The sequence below is a fragment of the Anser cygnoides genome, chromosome 24 (assembly GCF_040182565.1).
Source record: "Anser cygnoides isolate HZ-2024a breed goose chromosome 24, Taihu_goose_T2T_genome, whole genome shotgun sequence".
In the NCBI taxonomy this organism is placed as follows: domain Eukaryota; kingdom Metazoa; phylum Chordata; class Aves; order Anseriformes; family Anatidae; genus Anser; species Anser cygnoides.
The window spans coordinates 253622-281483 of NC_089896.1; the positions used below are offsets into that span (position 1 = coordinate 253622).

At 40.9% G+C, this 27862-nt stretch overlaps 1 protein-coding gene across 2 annotated transcripts in view; it reads left to right on the top strand.

The window, feature by feature from the left end:
• The first annotated feature begins 2314 nt into the window (after nucleotides 1-2314).
• The window catches only part of KDM1A (lysine demethylase 1A), a 54034-nt gene continuing 28486 nt past the window's right edge, over nucleotides 2315-27862 (top strand). The window contains exons 1-9 of one of the 2 annotated variants that reach the window (XM_048073037.2): nucleotides 2315-2658; nucleotides 5390-5555; nucleotides 10598-10657; nucleotides 14149-14282; nucleotides 18438-18516; nucleotides 19367-19459; nucleotides 21476-21582; nucleotides 23480-23561; nucleotides 25219-25313. In XM_048073037.2, coding sequence (XP_047928994.1) covers nucleotides 2371-2658; nucleotides 5390-5555; nucleotides 10598-10657; nucleotides 14149-14282; nucleotides 18438-18516; nucleotides 19367-19459; nucleotides 21476-21582; nucleotides 23480-23561; nucleotides 25219-25313 — 1104 coding nt within the window. In that variant the 5' untranslated portion in view covers nucleotides 2315-2370. The remainder of the gene's footprint in view (nucleotides 2659-5389; nucleotides 5556-10597; nucleotides 10658-14148; nucleotides 14283-18437; nucleotides 18517-19366; nucleotides 19460-21475; nucleotides 21583-23479; nucleotides 23562-25218; nucleotides 25314-27862) is intronic. The other variant, XM_048073038.2, reaches the window with a different exon arrangement.

Consider the following 27862-nt stretch of genomic DNA (forward strand, 5'->3'; position numbering starts at 1 on the left):
GTGTTCACATCTTCCCCCACAGCATCCCAATGACGCGGGGGGGGGGGGGGGGGGGGGGGGGAGGGGGGAAGAGAGGCTCAGCTCGTTGACTGATCCCAGAAGTCAGAAGGTCCTCATGATGGTATCTTCCCTGACATCCCCTTTCTCTTAAGCCAGTTTATATTTTCTATCTTTCAGGTGGAGCTTGAGTGACTCTAGTCATGCATATCTTGGAAAGGTATAGGCTCTGAGAAATTCAGAGCGCATGCTCAGTGAGGGGTAGTCTCACCTTGGAGGCAGGTAGCTTTTGGGATGGAGGTGTGTTTTGGTATTATAATGATATTATAATGAGCAAAAGTTCACTAGAGTACAACATTTTGTCAAAAACATGACAGGTCGTTGGCTCAGGGTAGAAAATGTGCAGCTTATCGGTCTCGGTGTGCACAAGAACAATCGAGTCCCCATCTTGTCACAGAGCCTAGCCACTGTGTCTCAGCTCTGCTATACGCTCCATCCTGTTCCTTAGAGTCAGCACACCAGGTTCCCCCAGTGCTATAGCACCTACAGTTGGAAGCCTATGGAACGCTTAGGTAATGCAGCTACACTCCACCCTGAAAGCTTCTTCAATGCTGTGCATTTTCTTCAAAATGTGAAGCTTCTTCAGTATTGTACATTTTCTTTAAAATGTGAATATTAGTTTAATTTTCCTGGTCACTTTAGGCAATTACTCCACAGTGGTGTCCCACAGGGGTCTGTCTTGGGACCAGTACTGTTTAATATCTTTATCAATGACATAGACAGTGGGATAAAGTGCACCCTCAGCAAATTTGCAGATGACACCAAGCTGAGTGGTGCAGTTGATACAACAGAAGGAAGGGATGCTATCCAAAGGGACCCGGACAAGCTTGAGAAGTGGGCCCATGTGAACCTAATGAGGTTCAACAAGTCAAAGTGCAGGGTGCTGCACCTGGGTCAGGGCAATCCCAGACACGAGTACAGACTGGGAGAAGAACTCATTGAGAGCAGCCCTACAGAGAAGGACTTGGGGGTTCTGGTGGATGAAAAGCTCAACATGAGCCAGGGCTGCACCAAAAGAGGAGTGGCCAGCGGGTTCAAGAAAGGTGATTGTCCCCCTCTGCTCTGCCCTTGTGAGGCCCCACTTGGACTACTGCATCCAGGTCTGGGGCGACTAGCACAAGAAGGATGTGGGGCTGTTAGAGCGGGTCCAGAGGAGGGCCACAAAGATGATCAAGGAGCTGGAGCACCTCTCCTATGAAGAAAGGCTGAGAGAGCTGGGGCCGTTCAGCCTACAGAAGAAAAGGCTCTGGGATGACCTCACTGTGACCTTTCAATACTTTGCTCAATCAGATAATGACAGGACAAGGGGGAATGGTTTTAAACTAAAAGAGGGGAGATTTAGATTAGATGTTAGGAGGAAATTCTTCACTCAGAGGGTGGTGAGGCACTGGAACAGGTTGCCCAGAGTGGTTCTGGCTGCCCCATCCCTGGAGGTGTTCAAGGCCAGGTTAGATGAGGCCCTGGGCAACCTGATCTGGTGGGTGGCATCCCTGCCTGTGGCAGGGGGTTGGAATCTTTGAGGTTCCTTCCAACCTAAGCCATTCCATGATTCTATTATAGGCAAAAATGTTTCCCTTTCACCAGCCTTGATACATGTCAGGGCACCTCATGAGGCACACTGTGGACATGCTGCTAGCTAGGGCTGCCTAGGGAAGTTTTTTACTCTCCTTGGTTTCCAACAGGTCTTGCTACTTTTTATCTGGATTAGATGTATAGGTGGGGAAATTGTGGAAGAGGTGCATGCAGAGGTAAATTTATGGAATAGGCATAAAAGGGAACCAATAGGCATTGTTTCAGCTTGCTAAAGTAATTGGAGGTTTTTGTGAGACTTGCAGGACAGAGACCCAATAAGAAGCGCTGCAAGGCCAGGGGAGTAACTGGGGATTCCCCTGGAACCTGCCCTAGCCGGGAAGAGTTATCTGTGAATTCAAAGCAACCATTACACCTGTAGTAATGGCAAGGTACTGCCAGTAGCAAGATCAAGATGCAGGTTTGGCTGATCGTGTTGCTGGCAGCCTCCGTCTCAGCTATCTCCTGCCAAGATCGCAGGAGATGCCGGGCTGACAGGAGCTCTGGCACCCCGCTTCCACACCGCCGCCTTCCCGCGGAGCCGCCCGCCCCTGCGTCACCTCACCCCGCCGCGGAGGCAGCGAGGCTACGTCAGCAGCGGACGCTGTTTGCGCACGCGCGGGCAGCCGCCCGTACCGGAGTCCCGGAGCGCGCGCGCCACGCCCCGGAGGTGGCGTAAGGGGGCGGCGCCGGGGCCCCCCTCGCGGCCTCCTTTGTGCGCGGCGGCGCGGCGCGGCCGGGGCGATGCTGTCCGGGGGAAAGAAGGCCGCGGAGGCGGCGGGGGCTGGCGGCGAGGGCGGGCCCGAGGCGCCGGTGCCTCCGTCCGCTGCCGCGGGAGCTCTGGGCTCCTCCGCCGAGGGCGGCGGCGCGGCGGAGCGCACTCCTCGCAAGAAGGAGCCGCCGCGGGCCTCGCCCCCGGGCGGTCTGTCCGAGCCGCCCGCCGCCGGCGCCGCCCCGGCACCCGGCGCTGAAACCACCGGCATCGCCGAGACCCCCGAGGGTCGCAGGACCAGCCGCCGCAAGCGGGCCAAAGTAGGTGGAGGGGCGGGGCGGGGGTTTGGGGGCTCGTCGCGTGTTGGGCGGTGCTGGTCTGGGGAGGGCCCTGCGAGTGCCCCGCGCTCGGGCTGCGCTTCAGCTTCCCGTAGGTGAGGTTGGAGGCTCGGTGCGGTGTTTGGGTAGGGGTGAGATTCAGCTGCGAAATCTACGCGTCCGAAGCAGCTTCCAGTGATTTAGGCTCGCGCTGTGTAATTTTCATGTTATCCTGAACGTAGGAGAATGTTTCTTCTACGTGAAACTTTTACTTGGAAACGTTGTTGCAGAAGACTTTGAAGAACGTGGGCGTGCCCACAGCTGGTTGTTTTTGATATGGAAGCTGAAGTTACTTCTTAGGGACTGTTGTGCTGCAGCATGGAGTGTCTTGCTTTTCAGAGTATTTACATGACGTGGTAGCCAGACTGGTCCTTTGCATGTAGAAACTGTCAAATAAAGTTAAACTGGTACATCCTCGGAGGTAGCATACCTGGATTTTCCTTACTTTCTAGTGCTCTGTTAGCAAGTGAGAATTACTGCATTATTTGTGGTTGTGTTCTGGTGATGCTTCTCTGCATTGACGCTATCCGTTAACTAAGGACATTAATCTCTTGTAGCACGGTATTCCCATAATCACTTCAAGTTAGCACAAGGTGTCACTGTTTTAATCAGTGTAAATGTTTCTGTTGTGAAATCAGTTGAGGAGCTTTTCCATCTTGATTGTTCTCTGAAAGCGGTGGGAGCTCAAGAAAGAAGGGAGGCTTCAGAGGGCTTTGAGGCAGTTAGTTTCTGTTGGTTTCAGGTACCTGTGATGCTGTGTATTTGAAAGAGAGCAGATAATGAGTGTGTTAGTGTTTTACTGAACTTAGGCTTTGCTGTGCACAGGCTTTCCAATGTTGCTTTGAATTGTTCACGTTAATGTCCTTCCTTAATGATCGAACTTTGTAAAAGTGAAAGACTTGTTACTCTTGTGATGAGAAATGCAGCATACATCTCATGGTAGAAGCTGACCTGTAGGCTGTTGTAGGGACACTAGCAGATGCTTTCTGTTTAATTTTCCAGTGGCTGCATATTGTGATAATTACTTTTTTACTTTCCAGTACCCAGGGAAATTTAGTAGCAGTATACAAAACCGTTTTATTTTGAAAAACGGTTCAGAAAAATCATCTGTTTTTAGTTTCTCTTGGGATTTCCATGTTCATTTTAGTTAGAGCAAGCTTTTTTCTGAAACTAGTAACGTTATTTCTTTTTACTGGAGAACAGAACAAAATATATAGCTGATAGAAAAAGGCAAGTGAGGGTTATTTTATCTGTTACCTGAATCTTCACTGTATGTGATCACATATTTCCTTTACTATTTGCTCCCTTATATTCTCAGAGGATTATCATTTAATTATTTTGGCTCTTAGATTTAAACAAGAAGAAGGCATGGGAGCAGAGAAGGAAGACAGGATTGGAAGGCATGTAGTGGACCTCCTTGTTTGGCTGCAGTGGACTGTGAGATAGGCACAGTCCATCCCACGTGCCTGCAGTTGTAACAACTCTCTTCATCAATGGAAGAGCCATGCAGTATGGTGTGGATAGCTCTTAAGCATTGTATTTGTGTTACTGAGTTTTTCCAGGCTGGTAGACAACTTTTTGGTAGCACTTTTGATTTGCATTTTGTTTGAACTCTGCATGTTTAATATCTGCTCTGTGGTAAGATACTCAGTAAGTTCAAACTCATCAGTGATCTTGTTTTGCACTGTATCTTCTCCTTGGCACTCATTTTAGTTCTGTAAGTTATCTCTAGCAAAGCACTTAGACCAAATTTGCAGGTGTGAGTGGTGCTATGGTCATCTCTGATACCCCGTCTGAAGTATGACTCTTGCGTCTTGAAGTCTTAGTTGAGAGGTGGCCAAATCCAATATACAGTTTTCCAGAGACACTGCAAAACTGGAGTGCTGGAGAGAAATGTAGAGGGGCATTTTTCAGAATTTGATTTATGTGGGGGCACTAATGAGAAAAGCTAGAAGGCATTGTAAATTATGGCAGTAAAAGTATTGGAGAACCAGAATAAGAGAGATCAGATGAAATCTGGTTGTGGGTTGTTTTTTTTTTTAAAGAGGAAGCAGAACTATAAAGCATTTGGGAGCTAGTCACAGCTTGTTCTGGCAATTAAAAGCTCTTCAACGGAAAATAGGAGAGGTTTTCTGTTGAGCCGCCAGTGTGACCACTCTAGACAAGAGGCAAATGTGACCCTCTGTACCAGGGGAGGTTTTCCAGTAGACAGAATATGTGTGCAAGCTACGTATCTGGGAACATAGCTTCTGTGGGAAGAATTGTGTACAGTTCTTATTAGCTTTGTTTGACAGATAAATTCAAATTATAGATGGGACTCATCCAGTTTTTCATCCTTGAGTTTGACAGGGAGGTGAAGGTAGGGGAGAAAACTGCAGAGGTTAAATCATGAAGCAGACTTAACGGATGCATACGGACTTGCCTAGATTTTAGGAAAAACTCTTCCTGTTGGGCAGTCAAGTGCTGAAGACAAGTTCTTTAGTGGAGGTGAAAACGTGGAACTTGTTTAGATGTCGAAGACTTGTATAACATGGTGCCTGAGATAAGACCCTGGACAAGGTAACTTGGGCCTTTTCTTTGAGTCTGTATGCAACAAAATTGCTCACGGTGTTCGTTTTATTATTGGACTTGCAGACATCTTCAGTATGTTTATAGTCTGTTGTGCTTTCTACAGGTGGAGTATAGAGAAATGGATGAAAGTCTTGCAAATCTATCAGAAGATGAGTATTATTCTGAAGAAGAGAGAAATGCTAAAGCTGAGAAAGAGAAAAAGCTGCCACCACCACCTCCACCAGCTCCTGCTGAAGAAGAGAATGAAAGTGAGCCAGAAGAGCCATCCGGTAAGTAAAGAGAGACCTTCTCTTGTAGCCCTATGTATGTGTTTTGTTGCCGGAAATAAAGTGTGGCCACGTGCAGCATGATGAATCCCATGTCCGGTTTTGATTGTTCTATGCTTTTTAGTTTTCTGTCCCCATGTGTGGAAGGAGGGTAAAAATGTGGAAGAGTAGCCTAATGAAGATGGTAATGTGTGTGTGATATAATCCTAAACTAAGCTGAACCTCTCATACTATATTCTTGTAATCCTTATTGACTTGACTATAGAAGCTCATTGACCAGAATAGCTGCTTTGGCACTTACCTGCTGCACCTTCTCAAGTGCAAATGTTAATTTATTTGAGAGAAATGATGTTAGATTTATTAGGTGATTGCTGTTCAGGAGAGCTGATTTAATCCATAGAGATTTTTGTGGCTTTCAATTATGGATCTAATCTTAATTTCTGGCTGGACACTGCTTCAACTTCAGTACCTTCCTCATTGCCTTTGACAGAGTTACAAAGCTTTGCTTTACACTGGAAAGGCTAGTCTTGTTTATGAAGCAGCTATTGGATTTCATGGTATTAGCAGTACCCTATCCATCTGTTACTGCAACCCTATCCTCTGTTGTATTTACAGCTACCACCATTCGGGCTCCAGTTGGTGTATCACAGTAGTGGTCACAAAATCATGTTCTTGCAAAGTTTAGCCGTCAGGTTTCACAGTGTAATGTATGTGCTCATTGGTTTTAGACGGCGGTTGAAATCTAATAGTTGAACTTTTGCTGGTTAATCACCGTTGTGAATAATTGTTGGTCTTCTGTTCTGCTCTTAATGAGCTGCTTTTTATCAGGCAGGTTTGAGCATGTAGACAACGTGACTGATGCCACTTTGGAGATACTTACCAACAGTTTCAAGAAATACATAAAAAGTCACAGTTGTGTTTTGTGTGTTGAAGTTGCCCCTGTAATATCTCTTCAGATGTGGATGTTGGCTACTGACTTGATACAGGAACGCTATAGCTCATTTGCTTGACTGAAGTATTTGTAATGATAAAGTTGCTCCCTGCCCCTAGTTGTGGCTAACCTATATGAAAAATGGAATTTTAATAGGTGTAATTAAGCAAGTATCTTAAGTTTATTATTTAACTTAGCCTAGACTTTGGGTTTAATTCATGAGATATAGTATTAAAACACTCTCTGTGTATTTCTCATGTGCCATTTTATACCTAGAAGAAAGATTAATTCAGTTTAAGGCATCGTCAATGCAGGACCGCATCCTTTCTTGTGAAGGAGGAAACACAGGCAGTGATAGACTCATGTTGCTTTGTACATACCACAGTCTGTTAAGCAGTTGTTCTGCAGGCACCATGTTTAGTCACCTATATGAAAATCAATTTTAAATCAGGCCATATCTAGATGGCTAGAAATTACACAGCTTCAGGTCATTATATCCTGGCTAGAAATCATGAATATATGCGTGTTGGAGTGATGTAGGACCAGCGTATGAAAGAAGACAAATTTTCAGTTGTCATTCCCTAGTTAGTCTTATTTTGTTGTTAAAGGCTTTTGAAGGTGTGCATGTTAGTGCTTTTTTGTCTATCTTTGTTTTCTAAAATGCAGGCATCAGAGCATCAGCTCATCTTACGCTGGATGTTCAAGTATGTTGAAACTTGTTATTTAAACATTAGCAAGAAAAGGCATATAGTCTGCTGTGTATTCTCATAGAAACAATGATTATAACTGAGCTTTTCTCTCTGTCACTTCTTTGAAGCAAAACCAGAAGTGTTCGATAAGAAATATTAAATAGGACATTAATGCTAGGGCTGGGTTACATTTTGAAAATTAAGCAAGATACAAAATTTAGCTTGTATATTACTGTTCTTTTATTCTCAGTGCAGGCCGTAATAATTTCATTTGTGTGTATAAAGCCTGCCAAAATACAGGTAACGTTGTAAGGATGTAAAGCTGTTGTGTTTCAGGTTGTTAACTTTTGTGTTCAAAGTGCAAACATAAAAATGTAAATGTTAACAATAGCTGACATTTCATTAGTCTGTACTCATAGGAAGGTCACATTAGAAGCAAAGTTGAGCTTCACCCTTCAGGTCATAGTGAAATGTTGGTCTTACGGGGGTTGGGTTCCATTAATATGTTCAGCTGTGGTGAACTACAGATGTTTTGGTTATGCAGATTGCTGTAGTCTGGATTTGCAAGATTTGCTACACATTAAACAGTATTTCATGATTAATAAGTCAATTTACTTAAATATCTCTACTTTTTTATTTGGGAAATATTCTCTGATAGTGTAAAAAAAAAAAATCACTTCTGGTGCTGAATGACATTTGAATTCTTGTTTGCCAGTATCCCTTTTGAAACTGAGGTGTTTGCTGCTTTTGTTTTTCTCTCTAAGGATCTTTTTTGTTTGCTTCTACCAAATGGGATTTTCATTTTTGTACCTCCTGAAGTTTTCCTTTACCAGCTCCTGTCTTAAGTTTTGTTAGTATTCTTACTTTCTAGTGATCTTGTTTCTAGTTGCTGTCTTCCAAAGAACTCTGAACCCAAATATGGTTCAGATTATTGTAAAGTGAGTAGTCAGACTTGGTGGTGCTTTGTCTCTGCCTTTTCATCTGCATTGTCCATTTTCCTGTTAAGATTTATTACTTGGTTTTAGCCATCCTTTGCTGCTATTCTTTATTTTAACGCAGTGGATGATTGTATGAAGTGGACCAAAATGAAGTAGACTCTTTTCCTGACCTTATTCCAGGTTACCGTTCAGTTCATGGTCCATTATTCTGTTGCCTTGCCTCTTTCAGCAGATTCTGTTCCTGCAAGTCATGTTCAACTGCAATAGTTTGGTGTTAAATGGATTAGTAGTTTGCTTGCTGTTTTGTTCCTTTGCAGGTGGAATATGACTTTCTTACTGGGAAGGAGGGAGAATCTGAGTGCTAGTGTGCCTTGTTTACATGTTTCCCTACTCAGACTGGATAGGGTTTTGAATTGTGTCAAAGCAAGCAGTAATTAGTAATACTTCTTGACTTATTAACAGCTAAACAATTTTTTATGTTAACACAAGAAAATATTGACTTCTTTTTGTAGTGATACTAAGAGCAATTTTGTCCCCTCTACTCACTGTCTGTGATAACAAATGCCACAGGCTGATGTCTGCATCTTTGCAATTCCTTAACTTATGGAAGATGAAAGTGTAACTTTTAGTGTAACGTAATGGCTTATGCTGAAGTGTAAATATGGATGTTTGATTTATTTTATTCTCTTCCAAGACTGGAAGCAGGTCCTGTAATGCTGGAATAAGCTCCCTGCAAAGTAAAGTACTTAAGATGTAAGTGAAGTTAGGAATTTTATCTTGCTGTTGCAGATGCATTAGTCTAGACAAGCCCAATTTGGGACTTCTGAAGCCTGTCAGAATGCAAATATTTGTCACAATCTCTTTTGTGAGTCTGAACTTTCCTGATAGTAGGCTGTTGCGAATAAATTGCTTTTGGTCCTCTACTGTAACTGAGTGAAAATGGCCTCCTTGTTTCAGAGCCATATTAAACAATATGGTAGACAATCCTTTTAAAGCTAATTAAGATTTTAGAAGCCCGGTTCTTGAAATTGTAGTGCCCTAAGGCACTCAGCATACTCAGTAAGTCTGTGGGGATCTTTACAGAATTATACTAAAACTGCTTGAAACCTTGTTTATTATTCTAGTTTTATTTGTAGATGTATAATGTTACAGCATGCTACACGTGCATCTAGATTATCAAAGTATGAGAACATTTGGTTCATTAGCTTAGATGAAATTAAACCGTTTTTATATTAAGTTAGGGTATCCCCTGAGAGCTTTGAATTATATTTGGCAAAATTGTTCACCAAGTCCCTAGCTGTAGAGTAATCGTAACGATTGTGTATTCAGCCTCAGCTTAGACATTGCCTTTGTGTTTGAAGATGGCACTTTGAGTGGTCGTGGTCTAGGAAGTGACCATTTGCTGCCTTGACTTAGAAAACACCCCGCTTGCTGACTGTTAAAGCACTTGGTTTGAAGTAGCCTTAATACAGGTGTAGATGGGTGAACAGTGCTCAGTGGTCTTGGTAGTGTTCCATGGCTTTCTGTTCTCTGGAGGCGATGATTTTAGACCAATATTTGGTTGTAGAAATGAGTATCGCTTTTGCGCTAACCTGGGAGCTAGCTGCTTCTGTGAAGATTAGCAGCATGAAGAAGGCTATGTATATTAGCTTTGTTTCTGTAGACATCACAGCTGTACTTATCTCTGTTTAGAAATACTCTGTTCTAACTTGTGTTGGAGTCCTATCAAAGCTGCTGTTTAGGACTTACAGTTAGGCTAAGGTAATTTAGAGATTTGTTCAAATCTTTCAGATGAGTGCTTCGCCTTTCCTTGTGTTTCCAGCTCTGGATACATTGAAAGGCTGATGTCTTTCAGTGGTGGGTATTGATTACATTAGTGATCTGTGGATCAGTAGTATTGACATATACTTGACTTTAGAGGTTTTGTTTGTTAGAGTATTGCTGGTGTACTGAGGGCTTTGAAGCCAAGATTCTGAACCTTTCATATAAAGTCCCTTCATCAACCTTCAAGGAGAGGTTTCGTAGCAAGAAAGGAAGAGGCTCTCTTGAAAGTAAGAGACTTTTCAGAATGGTTCAAACTATCCCCTTGCATATGGGGAGATGCAGAAGTCTCAAGGGAAAGGCTATCAAGTTCTTATGGTATCCATCTACCCAGTCTTGGCAGTAAGAAATGTAATCTTGTTATTCAAATCCTAGCCATTAATGAAGTTGATCCTAAGTATTTGGCCCCTAGGAATGCTACATATTGTGTACTCTTTTTATTTCCCAAACAAGTCTGATGTGAAGGATCCAGTAACACGGATAACATCTTAGAAGACCACAGAGTTCGGTGCCCTGGACCTAGGTTCATGAAGATGGGATTCTCAGAAAATGGGTTTAGTTAGTTGGTGAAATTTAATACCTAAAACGCCAACTGCCGGGCCTTTATGTCCAGTATGGTTTAACTTATGGAGTAAGGTCCCTGAGTTCTCCTCTTTCCTTCCACAGGGCAAGCAGGAGGACTTCAAGACGACAATTCTGGAGGGTATGGAGACGGCCAAGCATCAGGTGAGGGTGGCGTTTGATGCTTGCCACTTAGGAGCAAGAGCCGCCAAGCTAGGGAGTGATGCTTGCAAGTGCGCATGGGTGTGGGTGTCCAAAACTTAGCAAGAGATGCAGGAGTTGTTTACTCACCTGTTCAAAAAAAAAAAAAAAACAACAGTGAGGGGTATTTTTCAAAAAACAGTTGAGGTCTGTAGTGACTACAGATAAGGACACTGACCTATGTTGAAATGTCTCAGGCCGATCTCTCATCCCTCCTTTCCTCTCCATGTTCAGAGGAGTCCAGACATGCAAAAAGATAAGTCTTATCTAGACAGTTTTTAACAGAATATCGTGGAAAAGCCCTGGGCTTCAGCACAGTAGTCCTTTTTTTTTTTTTGAATTTGCTGAAGAAACATAGTGAGCAGTACCTTTCTTTCCCTCTTTTTTTTTAAGGGATTGAGTTTGATATGTATCCCGGTGGTTAGCCCAGGAGATCTATCTGTTGGGGAGGTCAGTAGTCTGCTTTTCAGTGGACTGGGTGGCGAATTGTGTTCAACATTTGATCTAAGTACTGATGTCAGCAGCATGCACTTGCTGTTTAATTGATATCCTTACTCTTAAGTACTTAGATTGCTGCTGAAACTCATCCTCCAACTCTGCCACTTTCACTCTCACATGAGGAATGAGGACTAGGGTTTTAAGCAGAGGAGTTGAAGGCTCCAGAACCTTTTCTGTACCTTCAAGATGCTCTTTTTGAAGCAAATGCAAATTGAGAAAATTCATCTGTGTGCATCCTTGCTGTTTATGTAAAGGAATCTATATTTTGGTTCTTATTCATACAGAATCACTCACACAGAATTTCTGAATATTACAGATTGTGGACTTGAGGATGCGTTGCCTATTTCATTTTTAGGCAGGCATTCACTTCTTGGAAATTCTGCATAATATGCATTACATACATTCTTTGAGGGTTCGCTTTAGCAATTGACTGATTCATTAGCCAAATAACTGTCCTTTGGAGTGTTTTTCATCTGCAGATGTTTCAGTAAGTCTTTAAATGAGCAGTAGCCCTCAGGATTTCTTCTGCGGGGGAAAAAGAGTATCAAAATTTCAGTACGCTGGTTGCTGATACGGAATGTCAGGAAGTGGCAAGTGTGTGTGTGAATGTGTGCAGAAGAGTTGATAAATGAGTCTAGGCAGAGCCATTCCTATGCTCTTTAATAAGTTGCCTGCCCCGAGGAAAGCATATGCAATTCTGAACTTGTACTCCTTTTACCATGTTGCTTTTGTGAAATGCAAAATAATAAGGTGGGGGGCAGGGCAGGGGGATGATTTTATCTGTGTGAAAGTCATTTAACTTTGAGATGTGTAGTTACAAAAGTAAATTCAAGGACATTTAGTTCTTAACATCTGGTGGTTGGATCAAATAAAGTGGTCTCTTTGCTCATAATACATAGGCTTTTCCTAAATTCTGATGTCAAATCCTGTTTTGTTTTTTTTTGTCTAAACTCTAAATACCAGCACTCATCTTGAGCTGTTACTAAGATTTTTAGTTTTACAGTTTGGGTGTAGTCATAAAAGGTGTGAATTTAAAACAAACAAAAATGGCAAAAGAACCAGAGTTCTCTGCTAGTTGGTCACTGCATGGCAGTTGATACTTTTTAAAAAGTATCTTGAGAATGCCCATTCATTTTAGCGTAAGCTTGTAGAGTGAGTCAGGTAGTTAGGCATTTTCAATCTTCCTTTAATTGGCCATTCTATAAAAAGTGTGCTGCTGAGCTTTTTGCTAACAATTCATGATCAATTCATGATGCCTTAACATCTGTTACATTAAAAAAGTATCAGAGAATGGTAAACTTTGGCTTGCTTTACATGTAATGTTATAGAGATAATGGTTCAGCATATACATTCATATGTAGGTGTTTGCGCATTTGGTACAATGTTAGAGTGAAGGACAGATAAAGGGATGAGGATTGTTTGTTACTGGAGAAGCTGAAGCTAGCACTGCTATGCAGTTCTCTTCCATAGCTGAATATTACTGTCCAGAAGCATTACTGGTGTGTCATCATTTCCTATTATTAATTTCAATTTACTTTCTTGCAGGGCTTTATAGCCTATGTTTTTAATTTCCTCTTGTCAAATTCCTGTAAATAATTATAGACAGTTTTCTTTGCCTTGGGCCATCACACAGCTAGTTCTTCTAATCTTTGCTTGTGAGTAAATTTTGTTACCTTCACGAACATTTTCTTGCTTACTTTTTTTCTTCACCTTTGGGAAGTAAAAATGCTAATGGTGTGTATGGTTGCACCAGAACCAAAGGAAGAGAATTGCTGCATTTCCTCAGTACAGTGGCATGGGCATCTCTGCACTTCAGACTTTAAAACAGGTCTCTTGGTTAGTGGAATACACACTGTGAGCTTATATATTCTGTGATACTACAATTCTCAACAATTCCAGTTTCAGCAAATGATCTTAACCTTGCTGCATTACTTGTGTTCTTTTCCCCCTCGGGATGTATTGGCTTATATCTTTCAAGACCTCTCTTCTGTCTGTCTTGATCTTAAGTCACTTCCTTGGACATCTGAGACTTACATAGTTCTTGCTGTATTTGACATCTCAGTATTTTGTTTTGCTCGCTGTGCCTGCAAGATTCACTCTCTGTGCTCCATTTGTGCTGTAGCACTTTATGCAACTGTAGTGCTTTATGCCTTGGTTTGTTGCTTTATATAACATTCTAATGAGATTGGAGCATGTAAGGTACATAACTGCATTATTAGTTCACAGCCAGTGGTTTTGTTTGAATTATGAGGCGTACAGGTGCCTTTATGAACGAAGTCTTTTCACATAAAATGTCTACTCTGTTTAACATTATTTTACACATGGAGCCTTTAACATGAAAAGGTAGAAATCTGTTGTTGTTTGCAGATAGTACTTGAGGATGGGAGGGGTTCTAGGAATAGCACAAGTAGGATTGTATTTCATTGCAGTGCATGTTGTGCATATATATAAAAATGCAAAAGAAGAACCTAAGATGGATTCCTCTAGCTTGAGGAGAAGATCGGTGCAAATGAAACCCTTGGAAAGCAGGTGAGAAGGGCTGTTGTGCTTGTATCTTGTAGGTCTTTTGGTTTTGAATGGGCTCCAAAATGTTTTTCATACTCTGACAGAAACTAGAAACTACACAAATGAAGGACAGCATCTAAAACAGCTATGATTTATTGATATTTTGCTGTCTTTGCATTCTGCTGTCCCCTTTTATTTTTCAGGTTGTTTTTGCCATAGTATAGCTTTTTCATTAATCCTAGATGATATCGGTAATTCAAAGAACTGTTGATATGGGAAGCAGCATGTCCTACAGAAACAAATAAAAGGACTAAGTGAAAGCATGTCATGAAATCAGCCACCATGTCACCTCATGGCTGTTATAGATACATTAGTTAGGAAAGGTAGGGTAAAAAATATTCATGTAGCAGTTCCTTTGCAGTGCTTGTAGACAACTTGTCTTTTTATTGTAGGTGTGGAGGGCGCAGCTTTCCAGAGTAGACTTCCACATGACCGTATGACATCTCAAGAAGCTGCCTGCTTCCCTGATATAATCAGTGGGCCACAGCAGACACAGAAGGTGTTTCTGTACATCAGGAACCGCACCGTAAGTGTATTGTAAAAGTATTGATGATAAAGGTATAGGGCATTTGTGTAGCAGTGTACCTTGCAAAGAGTTTTTGGCAGTTACCGTGTCTAATAATTAGATGTTTGCGTTTGTGGTGGTGGCGTTTCATTTCTGGCATCCTGTCATGCTCTAAGTTGCTAAAGAAGGTATTACCCAGTTCTCGATTAAGGCAGTGCTCTGAAACAGTGTAAATAATCTATAGTGTATTTGCAATATCCAAAACATGGTCATAATGACATCAAAACTATGTGATTGAGCTCATACAGCTTTTAAAAAGCAAACAAATAGAAAACTGGTATGAATGCTCTATTTTTGGTCTCAGCTTAAAGTTTCAGTAGAATAGTTATATTATTGCTTAGAATACGGCAAAAAAAAACATCTCAGCTTTTACTTACTTTTTTTTACTTAGAATTCTGTTGCTGTACTCAGACATCAAGTCAGTCGTGTTGCTTATTTTCAGAACATAATAGTTACTTTTCAACTTGGATTTCATAAGAGTTGTCTCTATTGAACAAATGAAAGTCTGCTTCTGAATGTTTGTAGAATCTCTGCTCGATATAAAACTTCCATGCTACCTAAAAACACAGAAGGAAGATGCAATGTTAACATAATTAGTTGGAAAGTTTATTCAAGCATGCCTGAAGTTTAAACCTTAATAAAACTTAAACAGTACTACTGTCTTTGAGGGTGATTCTTTTAAATTGTGACAGTGTTTTTAGATTCCTCAGTATGCAAACAAGATTCAGCACTTTCCCCTGTACTTAAAAAAAGTGTTTTAGAAAACACCGTGTTAGAAAAATCAATAGTAGGAAAGCAAAAAAGGTACCATATTTGAGAAAACAACTTATAAACCATTTAATAAAGCCTCATGCTGAAAATCTTTGGGAAAGCAGCCTTTCTTGACCATAAGACAATGGAATTTTTGTCTGTCTTCCCATCCTTTTTTTCCACAGATTTGAGATTGCCAAGGGGCATCACAATCTATTAATGACAGTAGCACCCAATGCTTGAAGAATTATTCAGTTGAAATTTAGGCATTTTGGACATCTTCATGCGCAGAGTGTGACTTATGACTTTCCAGTGAAAGTTCTCTCTAATTAACCGAAGTTGTAACTTTTGGGAGGGGAGTCATGAGACGTGTTTGTGAAGGCCACTTAAGAAGCAGTCTCATCGAAATTCTAGTAGCATAAAAACAGACCAAAGGAAGCCAAAAATTTGAATAACAGTTTGCACAATGTGTACAATGATAAATCCCTTTACAAACACATCAGAAACAGAAGTCTTCCACTGACACTAAGAAATTACTAGGATTTAAAGGAATGCTTGGAAGGCGAATTTGCAGGGCTGCATTAGCAAAAATGTATCATTGATCTTCTGGCCTTAATTGCTATGGAGGAGCTTAGAGAAGTTCCTAGGCAGGAATCCCTTTCTTGATTGAACTTGAGTGGATCTTCTCCAGTCAGGCTAGCAGAGGTCGTAGAATAGCAGACCAAGTGAGTGGTAGTATAAACCCAGTGCCCAGCAGAGCTCTGGAAGAGCTATGAACTGCAGCGTGCATCCTCTTGCTTATAGCTGGCACGGTACCAAGGAATTTGAAAATATTGACAAGGTCATGAACACTCAGTTCCAAGGAGTTAGACTAGTGAGTCTGATATTTCCAGTGGTAACAAATGTAGAATCGAGTGAATGACCTGGTTAGTGAAAACATAGTTTGGAATGCCAATGGTAGGCCTTATAAAGGAAGGTCATACTTTTATAATCCACCTGAGTTCTTTGAAGGATTCTATAAGAAAGTGGGCAGAGGAGATCCAGTTCATGTGATCTTCTATATCCCCTGGAGCACCCCTCCCCCCATGCTGTGAAATCCCATGCTAAATTACTGTTGGTTGAAACAGATCATGCCTTTAGAAATCTTTTAGGGCTTGCACTGGTCAGTGTGTTTATAAAGGTTTAGTTTTAAAAATCAGAACTTTTAAAAGAGATGGTCATTTGTCGCACATACCAAGTTATTTTAGGTCGTAAAATTAGGATCAGCTGCAAAAAAGTGCTAAAGTCTCTTATGTGTAACTGGATGATAATGTAACAGTTGAAATCAATTTTAAATGAAAGTAAAGTTACATGGATAGGGGAAAGTAATTGTATGTATACATAGAGATTTACATCTATAAATATGGATTATGGTCTTTGAACTCTTCCAGTTGAGAATGAAATCTTAGAATTCTGGTATGTAGTACTATGAAATAGATCCATGATCAAAAAGAACATCATTAAATTACTTGGGAATAAGTAGAAGTTATATGCTGAAGATAAAATTTACCACAGTTGGCCTCCCAAATTATATGGAAACTTTCCTCTTCATTATGCTTGTATAATCTCCGTTTTGTGTTATCTGTGAGGAGCTGAGAAGTTCACTAGTGTAATTGTAGAGAAATACCCAAAGAAGTAATTTTGGAATGTAAAAAGGTGTGGATATGCTGTGTATGACCTAGGGTTACATGCTGAACAGCTAAATATGCTTTCAGTGTCATGGAGTAGTTCTTGGGGAAAACAATTGTGACTAATTTTATTACTCTTTCTAGCATGAAATGACGTTTATTTTGCACTAGCAGCTCTAATTCTATTTCTGCTTCATTTTGAAGTGTAACTGTCATCTAAAATTCAGTAGTGTCCTTAAGAGTATGTTTTAACTTTTGATTAGCCCTGAAGCAGTCTGGCAGTTGGACTCAACGATCTTCATTAGGTCCCTTCCAAATGAACTGTTCTATTCTGTTCCCTGTATGTACATGGTCAATATATTCCATGGTATTGTCTTATTTTGGTGAAGATGGATTGGATGATTAAAGGTCTGAGATAAATAGACTTAATTAGATGGCAGTTACTTCTGTAGCTTTTACAAAAATGTGAAATTAGATGCTGCAAAGTCAGATGCTGGCTGATGTTGCCAGCCCAATTAAAATATCACACAAAATACTGGACATGCAAGTGGAAAGAATCACGGAATCACAGAACAGTTTTGGTTGGAAGGGACCTCAAAGATCATTGGGCATGGACACCTTTCACTAGACCAGGTTGATCAAAGCCCCATCCAGCCTGGCCTTGAACGCTTCCAGGGATGGGAGCATCCACAGCTTCTCTGGGCAACCCGTTCCAGTGCCCCACCACCCTCATAGTGAAGAATTTCTTCTTGATATCTAATCTAAACTTACCCTGTTTTTGTTTAAAGCCATTATGCCTTGTCCTATCACTGCACTCCCTGACAAAGAGTCGTCCCTCCCCAGTTTTCCTGCAGCCCTGTTTAGGGAAGGCTGCTGTAAGGTCTCCCCAGAACTTTATCTTCTCCAGACTGAACAACCCCAACTCCCTCAGCCTGTCTTCACGTGAGAGGTGCTCCAGCCCTCTGATCATCTATGTGGTCCTCCTATGGACTCATTCTAATAGCTCCATGTCCTTCTTGTGTTGGGAGCCCCAGAGCTGAATGCAGTACTCCAAGTGGGGTCTCATGAGAGCAGAGGGGAAGAATCCCCTCCCTCGCCCTGCTGGTCACGCTTCTTTTGTTGCAGCCCAGGATACGGTTGGCTTTCTGGGCTGCAAGCACACATGTCTGGCTCATGTTGAGCTTCTTTGTCCACCAACACCCCCAGGTCCTTTTCATCAGGACTGCTCTCAATTTATTTTCTGCTCAGCCTATTCTGTACCACAACCTGTTCGTGGTTGAGGTTGCCCTTATGCAGATGCAGGACCTTGCACTTGGCCTTGTTGAACTTTGAGGTTTGCACAGGCCTATGTCTTAAGCCTGTCAATGTCCATAGAAGAAGGCTCTATGAAGCATTCTGGCTCTTATATCTTGGAGCTTTTTTTCTTTTGGTATATGTTTTCTTTTACATGTGATTAGGAGATTACTAACTTGACGTATTTACACCTGTTTAAAATGGTGTAGGTAAGTAAAATGAGTTGTATTGTACATTAAAGAGCACTGGAAGGCAAAGTTCCTTGTAATTGGTGCATGTTGGATAGCATTACAGAAGGTGTGACGTGTTACAGCATTTCATCTCTTGTCAGTGTTTGGTTACAAATGTGTACATGGAAAACACTTATTTTGTTGCTTAATAATGTGTCTTACTATTTGTTTAACAGCTTCAGCTCTGGTTGGATAACCCGAAGATTCAGTTGACATTTGAGGCAACTATCCAACAACTAGAAGCACCTTATAATAGTAAGTCAAGTTTTTCACTGACAGAACTATACTTTATATATCATTTCAGTTTTTCAGATTTGGGAAAAAGCAGCTCAAAGTCAAGAGAGGACTTCAGATAGGTCCTTTTCTTTGGGTGGAATGAACGCTTGGGGAGCGTTTGGCAACAAAATGAAATACTGCAATGTGCTAATGTTTCAAAGTTTGTTCTTTAGTAAAGAAAAATATCCATAGCAGAATTCACAAAAGCTGATAAGAGATGGGTCGTTACAGAAGCTTCTTGCAAGTAAATTCACATGCAGCTTTTGAATTTTGTTACAACTTAATGGTGGTTTGATGTTGTGAGAGTTTCTTGTTTGTAAGCTTTCTGGATGACATCCAGAAGTTGCATCAGTCTTGAACAGTGTGACCACAAGCGAAGACAATACAAGAGCAAGGAGTTACAGCTTGCAAATATAGGACCTCCACCCGTTCTCAAAAAAGACTGATAAACTGGAAAAGAATGGAGGGGAGCTATAAAAAAAAAAAAGTAATTAAAAGAAAGTAATGCTGAAATGAAAGCACATACGCTGTCAAGTATTGCAAAATAGTGAATTATCAGCATTACTAAAAAGAATTCAGTGCTGCCTGTTTTCCAGACAATACTCAAAACTACAGTATAGCATGGAAAACAATTTGTGGTTTCTAGAAAACTTTTACCTCTGTCTTCTGTCAGGAATATGGATTCTTCAGTAGAGCATCGGGGGTGCAGAAATGGATGTGTTCAGTGTGATTTTGCTGGGTTGCTGCTGTGACGTACTTGGTTGTGAATGTTTTTAATAGTTATGTGCTGCTGAGTATAGAGTAATTTTAAAATGTTACAATTTTTTAGGTGATACGGTGCTAGTTCACAGAGTACACAGCTATCTGGAGCGGCATGGACTAATCAACTTTGGTATCTACAAAAGAGTGAAGCCCCTTCCAAGTAAGGAACTTGAAAACTGTGTCTAGATGGAGTTTTGCGTGTATTATTCTGGGATCTGATAGGACAAATTTTGGAGCACCTTTTAGTCTATTTTTAGGATTGTGGTGCTGTGACAGCAATTAAGGCTTACAAGACATCTAGCTAGATCTTCATTGTCTAGATCTTCACTGGAACAGGCTGCCCAGGGGGGTTGTGGAGTCTCCTTCTCTGGAGACGTTCAAAATCCGCTTGGATGCGTTCCTGTGTGACTTGATCTAGGTGTTCCTGCTCCAGCAGCGGGATTGAACTAGATGATCTTTCAAGGTCCCTTCCAGTCCCTAATGTTCCGTGTTTCTGTGATGTTCATGGTTTTCACTCTGGCATGGAGAAGCCATGTGTTGTTAAGTTGATAACTTTTAAGAGGGAAAAATCTTAGCAAACCTCCTGTAGTTAATTCTGTGGCTGTTTAACTGTCTAATGAGTTATCCTATTCTGCCTAGTGAGTTACCCTATTCCCTCATTGGAAGAACTAGGTAGAAATACCATATTGTACTTAATTCTCTTATTTGTAAAATTCAAGCATCATATAAGCAATTTCTGAACTTGGCTGTCCTTAGACGCAGTGAAAAGGTAGCTGATGAAAAATGCTTACTGTGCACAAACAGTTACTGTAATATTGGAACAGACTGTAAGAACTTCGGCATTACTTAGACACACCAAAACTTGGCATTCCTATTCAGGTGTCGTGTTTCAGCACCTGAGGTTTGAACTGGACCTGTTGGTCTCTGCAATACACGTTAAACCTGCTCTTCTATGTTATCTGCACATGTGGTATAAAGCACAGTTCATTCTTGATACTCCATATTGTCTGTACAGTTGGTGTTTTTCTAATCAGTTACCGTATAATGGCAGTTTTTTGGTAATATTAAAAAAAAAATCTAGTTTCATAGGCGAATTGTTTTCTTTGGAAACTTTGGAAAATTGGTTTAACTTAAGCTGGCCTCTTTATAAGGAAAGAGGGTAGTTAAAGCTTGTAATGTAGCGACTTTGTCAGCTCACTGTTACCTGCCTTGGAGGTAAGCTCCTCCAAAAAAGCTAGGGGGGAGCTTTGGATATTCTTTGCACAACAGAACCCCGACTTCATGAGGAACGAAATGCAGTAACTCCCAGCTAGCATAGTCAGCATGGGTCTTTCAGAGCTGTTAGTTTAGGTCACAGTGGTCTTGCTTGGCCTAAGCATATTCCTGTAGGGCCGTCTTTACCCCAGGTCTGATATGTTTGCTCTGTTCTATTGATGACAGATATCTAATAAATTAGCCTCATTTATTTATTTTTTTTTGTTTTCAATTTCTACTTCTTTATAAAGCACTCGCTGCATATAGAGTTTGAAGAAAGGTGAAGGGTAGTTGATAGGTGCAAAATGAATGACTGATGGAGAATGACCATGAAGTAAACTTAACCTGCATTAAAAGGAATTTAGATGTTAACAGTAGCTAATGTCTAACATTAACTAGACTAACAGTTATGTGAAGTTTTACTCATTCAATGATAACTAACTTGAAATAAGCAGAAAATTCACAAGACTTACTGTGCTCAAGTGTTCCTGTAGGATAAGAGATGCTGATGAAAATCTTTATCCAGCTCCAAAGCTTTCCAGATTTTGTTCTTCTGGGTCAGGAGTAAATAAAGCTGTGATACTTTGTACCACAGAAATTAGTAAGAATCAGATTCTTCAAATAGTTTTTTTCCTTCTGTTTTCTTTCTCATCATAGATGCGCTACTGACCAATTTCTCTTGTACTTGTCTAATGAAACAGGTACAAGAACATTTTTGAAGTATTTTACTGTTACCATATTAATTACGTATTTACCTCGATTTTATTTCTGTGGCTAATCGGTTTGTTAAAAAGCTTTACTGCCTGAATTGCCAATGAGAAGAAAGCTGCTGTTCATTCCTGATGTCTCTTAGACACAACTTGAACTTCACTGCTTACACTGCACATATATAGCCTATGACTTATTTTTTTCCATTCTTTAGCCAAGAAGACCGGAAAGGTGATCATTATTGGTTCTGGAGTCTCGGGATTGGCAGCAGCTCGCCAGTTGCAGAGTTTTGGGATGGATGTCACAGTTCTGGAAGCCAGGGTATAAATATCTGTGCTATTTTACTTTTATAATGAAATTTAAGCAGTAACTGCATTTGGCGCTACCATAAGACTAAGTATTCCAGCAGCATGGCCAAAGATGGGTAAACTCATTTCTTGCAGCCAGGTGGAAGGTATGGGAGTACTAAACTTGTCTCACTAGAGAACAAGTATATATGTTCTCATTAGGAGTTGACTAATGCTTTGTCAGGAAAGAACTGTATAGTCAGGTGCTAGCGCCATATGCTTACCATCAGTAATATCTGGAATCTTCTTCCTTTGGTGATTATGAACTGATTTTTTTTCATTGGGAAGTAGAATACAAGTCTGTATTTCAAGAACTTGCCCATGAAATACAATCATTTTTTGGAATTGCATTATGTAGTTAGGTGGGATTATTTATTGCACTGTTCAATTAATCATTCATTCATTCTTTCCTTGTTTATTACTGCGTGCTTAACGTAAGTTGTGAAATTGTATAGAGCTAGATTTGCCTGATGTATGAACTGGCTGATTATTCTTCCAGTAATAACATTTTTTATAACTAGCTCTAAGTAGAATCTCGTTGACTTTAATTTTTTTCATATCTAATCAACTAGAAACAGTTTAATACTAATTTTAAATAATTGAAACCATAGACTAATTACTTTGGAATTTATCTTAGTTTACTTCCTGACTTCATTTTGTTAATATGTTTGCTTGGGACACTTCTAGCACAGATTGTGTGAAGTTGTTTCTATTGGAGTAATGTGTCAGACTTTCCTTTGTTTTGCTAGCTACTGCTCTTATTCATAGGTAGCAAGAGCTGCAGGCTATGTGCTTCCCAGGTTGCATAACACTAGAGCAAAGGAGAACACGATAATCTAGTTGTTTAGGTCTCTCCTGCACACCTGAATGCATCGTGGTTTTGTTTTTTCTTTCTTAAGATGGATGATAGGAATGCATGCTGTAATTTGGGTTTTGTTTTGTGCATCTGATGACGTTTTTTTATGACCAGTACATAAATTTGGCAGAAGGATATTTTAGAGAAACTCAAAATGTTTGAGTTATTTTTGCTCTTTTTTTAAGGCTGTTTGGTGTTTTCATGCATTATGATTTCAATGATTTGAGGGTAACTTCGTTGTGTCCACTCATTTTCTGTAACTTTCAGACTACCAGTAATGTTTACATGCTTCTGAATTTCTGATTTTATTACAAAAAATCAGAATTTACAGTATCATATGAATTAGTAGCTGTATGGGATATTTGCTCCTAGTTGATTTTTGTCAGATAACATCCTACAAGCTGGACTGAGCATAGGAAAAGAAGGCCTTTTGCTTTTTCTTTCTAAGTTTACTATGGTAGGAACAGAAGTGTCATTCTTTAGTCAATGTGCCAAGAATAAAACCCTTCTTTTTCCCCCGTTTCTAAAATGGTCTGTTGGTTTGTAGTTGTTGTCTTGATTTATAGATGGCTCTTCGGCAGAAAATAAATATGGAAAATTGTCAGATGGTGTTCCTAACCCTTAAATTTAGTTGTGGGGCACACTTGAATCATTTCTAGGGTAGCTATTGGGATTTGTGGTAGGGAGTGGAGGGAGACACTGTAGTACATAACTTAATCTATCCATTGGCTGGCAATGAAGGATTTTTCTTAGAATCACAGGAAGTCTAGCTGTACGAGTCAGTGTAGACTTCTCTTAACTTTCTTAATGCAACTTCAGCATTTTATCTGTTAACTCAGGCAAATTAATTGAGGTCAAGTATTCATTTGCAGAGCTTCTTTTAAAAAAAATAATCTGTTTATTGAACCTTTCGCTGTGAGCATGTTTAGTGCATGTTTTGTAGAAGCTTGTGATGACTTAAGATGAATTTGCTAAATGTGTTACCAGGGTTTTAAAATATTGTGCTTTTTTAAAGGATCGAGTAGGAGGAAGAGTTGCTACCTTTCGCAAAGGGAACTATGTAGCTGATCTGGGAGCAATGGTGGTAACAGGACTTGGTGAGTTTTTCAAAGTAACCAGGGGGGTGCAGCAGAAATCTGCAGGTCAAGATGCTACAAATCTGAAGTCTTATGCTGTTTCAATTCCTAGCCAACATAATCGTTTCTTAATGCCAGAACTAGATGTTCTTGTTTGACCTCTTTGGCAGTTAGCATTTTTCATCAGTGATTTTTCGTAATAAATGTGAGCTCACGCCAGAAGTTGGGATTTTTATTTGGTGGCCTAGGTTTGATTGGTCACTGAAGTTGTGCAGGTGCTTGTTACATCATTAAACTGTTGTAAAAGCATTTTATTTGGATTGCCTGTGCTTAGTGGAATTCTTTCCTCTTTCCTTGGCTTGCTATCCTTTTGTGTGTCTGTTCCTTTGCCTAGTTCCTATAAGATGGTATCTCCACTGGGTACACTGCACTTAATGGGCAAGTATTTCTAAAGCTGCTGTACTCAGCTGCCACTGGCCTCTGAGCTGAGGTCCAAGGACTGAACCGCTAGGTAACCTATCTGTTTTGTAGTTAAGTCTGTATTAGATTGCATACAGAAACTTTTTCCAGAGTATTGAATTTGCACACTCATGGTAAAACAGATTTAAGGTTTCCTGGTGAAAGACTAATATTTTTATATTTAATTAATCATGAGTGTTTCCTTCCCAAAAGAATCTATCCTTAGTCCTGAACTTGAATCATATCTTGCTGTACTGAAGGAGATAGCAGATAGTTTGAAGGGCATCCTTCATGTTCCTGAATCTGGAAAGGAGGGATGACTACTGAAAAAGTTAAAATTCAGGAAGGTGAAAGACTGAAGTTGTGGGATATTTTCTGTTTTTGTTAGTTTTCTTTAGCAAGTAAACTGTGGGAAAATGATTTTTTTTTTTTAGTTCACCAAGTACCTTCTAGGTCATTGAATTTGAAACACTTGAACTTACTGAACCTACTACAAAACATTGTTTTGCTTGTCTGGTTGCATCTCTAATGACAAGAAGATATTAGTGTGGCTTATATTCCCTGTGGGTTGAACTAACATTCCAGATTGGTCAGTTGGCAGAATCAGAGAACATTGCAAAGCTAACTTTGCAAAACTTTTCCCAAAGGTTTGCTTTGTAATGTAAATCCATGTCACTTCCTCTCCCCTGTATGCCATTTCCTTTTTGTGTCAGTGCTTTCCCTATCCTCTGCGATATTTACAGACTTTGATGCTTAGTGATTTCTGCCTTCCTTGTGTTTCTGCATGGAATCTCTCAGATTTTCTAATATCTTTATTTACACATCTTCCAGGTAGACTTGGTGTGCATGGTTCATCTTCATACATTGTATTTACTAGTGTTGCTTGCTGATGCTCCACTATGTTTTTAGGGACTGAATTCTTAATGTTACATGTCAGCAGACTCATAAAGCTCCTGAATTTACTGTGCAATTGCAGAAACTTTCCTTTGTTCTTCAAACACTCTGTGGACGTTTTGAAAACATGCTTATAGCTATAAACTCTTGATCTTGCTAAGATTGCTGCCACCCACTTTTGTAATCAACACTTTTACAATTGTCCCTTAAGTGTTGGTGGGCAGGTGTTTTTTCATTTTAAAGTAGTTTATAGTGTGATTTTTTTTTTTATTTAATTGCAGACAGACTTTTCAGAAGTACTCTAACTGTACAAAATGTTTTCCAGGAGGAAATCCTATGGCTGTAGTCAGCAAACAAGTGAATATGGAATTGGCTAAGATCAAACAAAAATGCCCACTTTATGAAGCAAATGGACAAGCTGTAAGTCTGATACTATTTTCATAAATCTCTTAAAAAGAAATAGTATCTCAAATGTATTTGTTTTCTGCCTACTGATCAAGCACGAGATAGCTTCCAGGAAGAGGGGGAGGTAGTAATGAAAGCATGTGCCCTCTTGAGGCACTGTAGTAGTATTTTAGCATATCTGCACTTGTTTTTCTAAAAGATGTTTTTTCAGGTGAGTTTTTAACTTTGAGATATCAGAGATTTTGTGGAAACCAAACTCCTGTTTGTTTCTCCCTCCCAGTCCAATTACTTTTTTTCCTTATGCAGTTGTCTGTCTCTCTCTTCCTTGAAACAGTTGTCTGCTGTGCTGGGCCTCTACCTTTTCACAGAATCACAGAATTGTTTAGGTTAGAGTGAACCTCTAGAGGTCATCTGGTCCAACCCTTCTGCTCAGGCAGGACCACTTAGAGCCACTTGACCAGAACCATGTCCAGACAACTTTTGAACATCTCCAAGGATGGAGGCTCTACAACCTCTCTGGGCAACGTTATATGGTGTTCTATCACCTGCACGGTATGGAAGTGTTCAGACAAACTCTTGTGCTCCGGTTTGTGCCCATTGCCTCTTGTCCTGGCACTGGTCACCACTGAAAAGAGCTTGGCTTGTCCTCCTTGCACGTTCCTTGATGGTATTTATAGACATCGATAAGATCTCCCTGAGCCTTTTCTTCGCTAGGCTGAACAGTTCCAGCTCTCTCCACCTTTCCTGCCTTTCCTCATAGGAATCATAGAATGTCCCAAGTTGGAAGGGACCCACAAGGGTCATCGAGTCCAACTCCTGGCTCTGCATAGGTCTACACAAACATTCAGACCATATGTCGGAGATTGTAGTCCAAATGCTTCTGAAACTGACAGTCTTGGTGCTGTGACTACCACCCTGGGGAGCCTGTTCAATTGCGCGACCACCCTCTGGGTGAAGTGCCTTTTCCTGATATGCAAACTGAAACTACACTGTCACAGCTTGACTTCATTCCCTCAGGTTCTATTGCTGGTCACCAGAGAGAACAGATCGGCACCTGCCCCTCCACTCCCCCTCGTGAGGAAGCTGTAGACTGCGATGAGGTCTCCCCTCAGCCTCCTCTTTTCCAAGCTGAACAGGCCAAGTGACCTCAGCCGCTCCTCATACGTCTTCCCCTCTAGGCCCTTCAGCATCTTTGTAGCCCTAGGATAGATTCTCTAGTCCCTTAATCATCTTTGTAGCCATTCACTGGCCTCTGTCCAGTATCTCCATGTCTGTCTTGTACTGGGAGGTCCAGAACAGGAAATACTACCTCCAGGTGAGGCCTCAGCAGTGCTGAATAAATATGGCTTAACTTCCCTTGACCTGCTAGCAATGCTTTGGCTAGTACAGCCCAGGTTGTTATATACAGATAGCCTTCTTTCTATTGCTGGCTCATGTTCAAATTGGTGTTCACCAGGAACCCCTATGTTCTTTTCTGTTAAGCTGCTTTCCTGCTCAGCAGCTCCAAGCATGTCCTTGTACCTGGGGTTGTTCATCCCCAAGTGCAGGACTTTGTACTTCTCCTTGTTGAACTTTGTGAGGTTCCTATTAGCCCATTTTTCCAGCCTGTCAAGGACCTTCTGGATGGCAGCATGACTCTACGGTGTATCAGCCACTCTTCTCAGTTTTGTATCATCTGCAAACTTGCTGAAGGTGTGTATGCTCTGCCCTGTCATTAATGACAATTGAACATAACTGGACCCGCTAGTTACTGGCCTACAACTAGACTTTGAGCCACTGATCACAACACTCTAGGCCTAGCCATTCAGCCAGGTTTTAACTCACATCCATGTCTGCCCGTCCATGCCATGGATCAACAGCTTGTCTATGAGGATATTATAGGAGACCTGAAGTGCGGGTAGAGACTAATCTCTGCTTTCCTTTCATCTATCAGGTTAGTCATTTCATTGTAGAAGTTTATCAAGTTGGTCAGGCATGACCCCCCTTTGGTGGATCCATGTTTGATTACTCCTGGTATCTTTCTTGTTCTTTGTGTGCCTGGAAATGGTTTCCAGGATTAACTACTGGGTGCCTCTGTCTCACATTGTGATGACTCACTGTTTATATCTGATGGCCCCATGTGGCTTAGAGTTGGGTGGACCAGTTTCATTGTTTGTAGGCACATTTGGCTTCTCAGTGTTGGTGGTGGTGAACCTGTTTTGTACTTCTAAGCCCTTAGGTGGCACAGGTGTCTTCCATTTGGTGCCAAAAATCACCAGTTTCCATCCTTCGTCTTCAAAGTTTATGCTTACTTGAACAATGGGCACAACACTGTCAGGGTCTTTCATGCAGTTGGGGTCACAGGCTTTTCAAGCAGTAACAGAGAAGATCCTGTTTACTTATATTTCTTTTTCCCTGAATACTGTGCAGCCTGCTTTCTTCCTCTGGTTAATCTTTCTGCTTGACAGCGTAGCTTCACCAAAATGGCACATCTTCTGCGGGACAGGACTATCTTTCCTTGCCTCAGAGAGAGGCCCCAGGCATTCCCTGCACTCAGGGACCTGGAGGGCTGCATCTGCCATCTG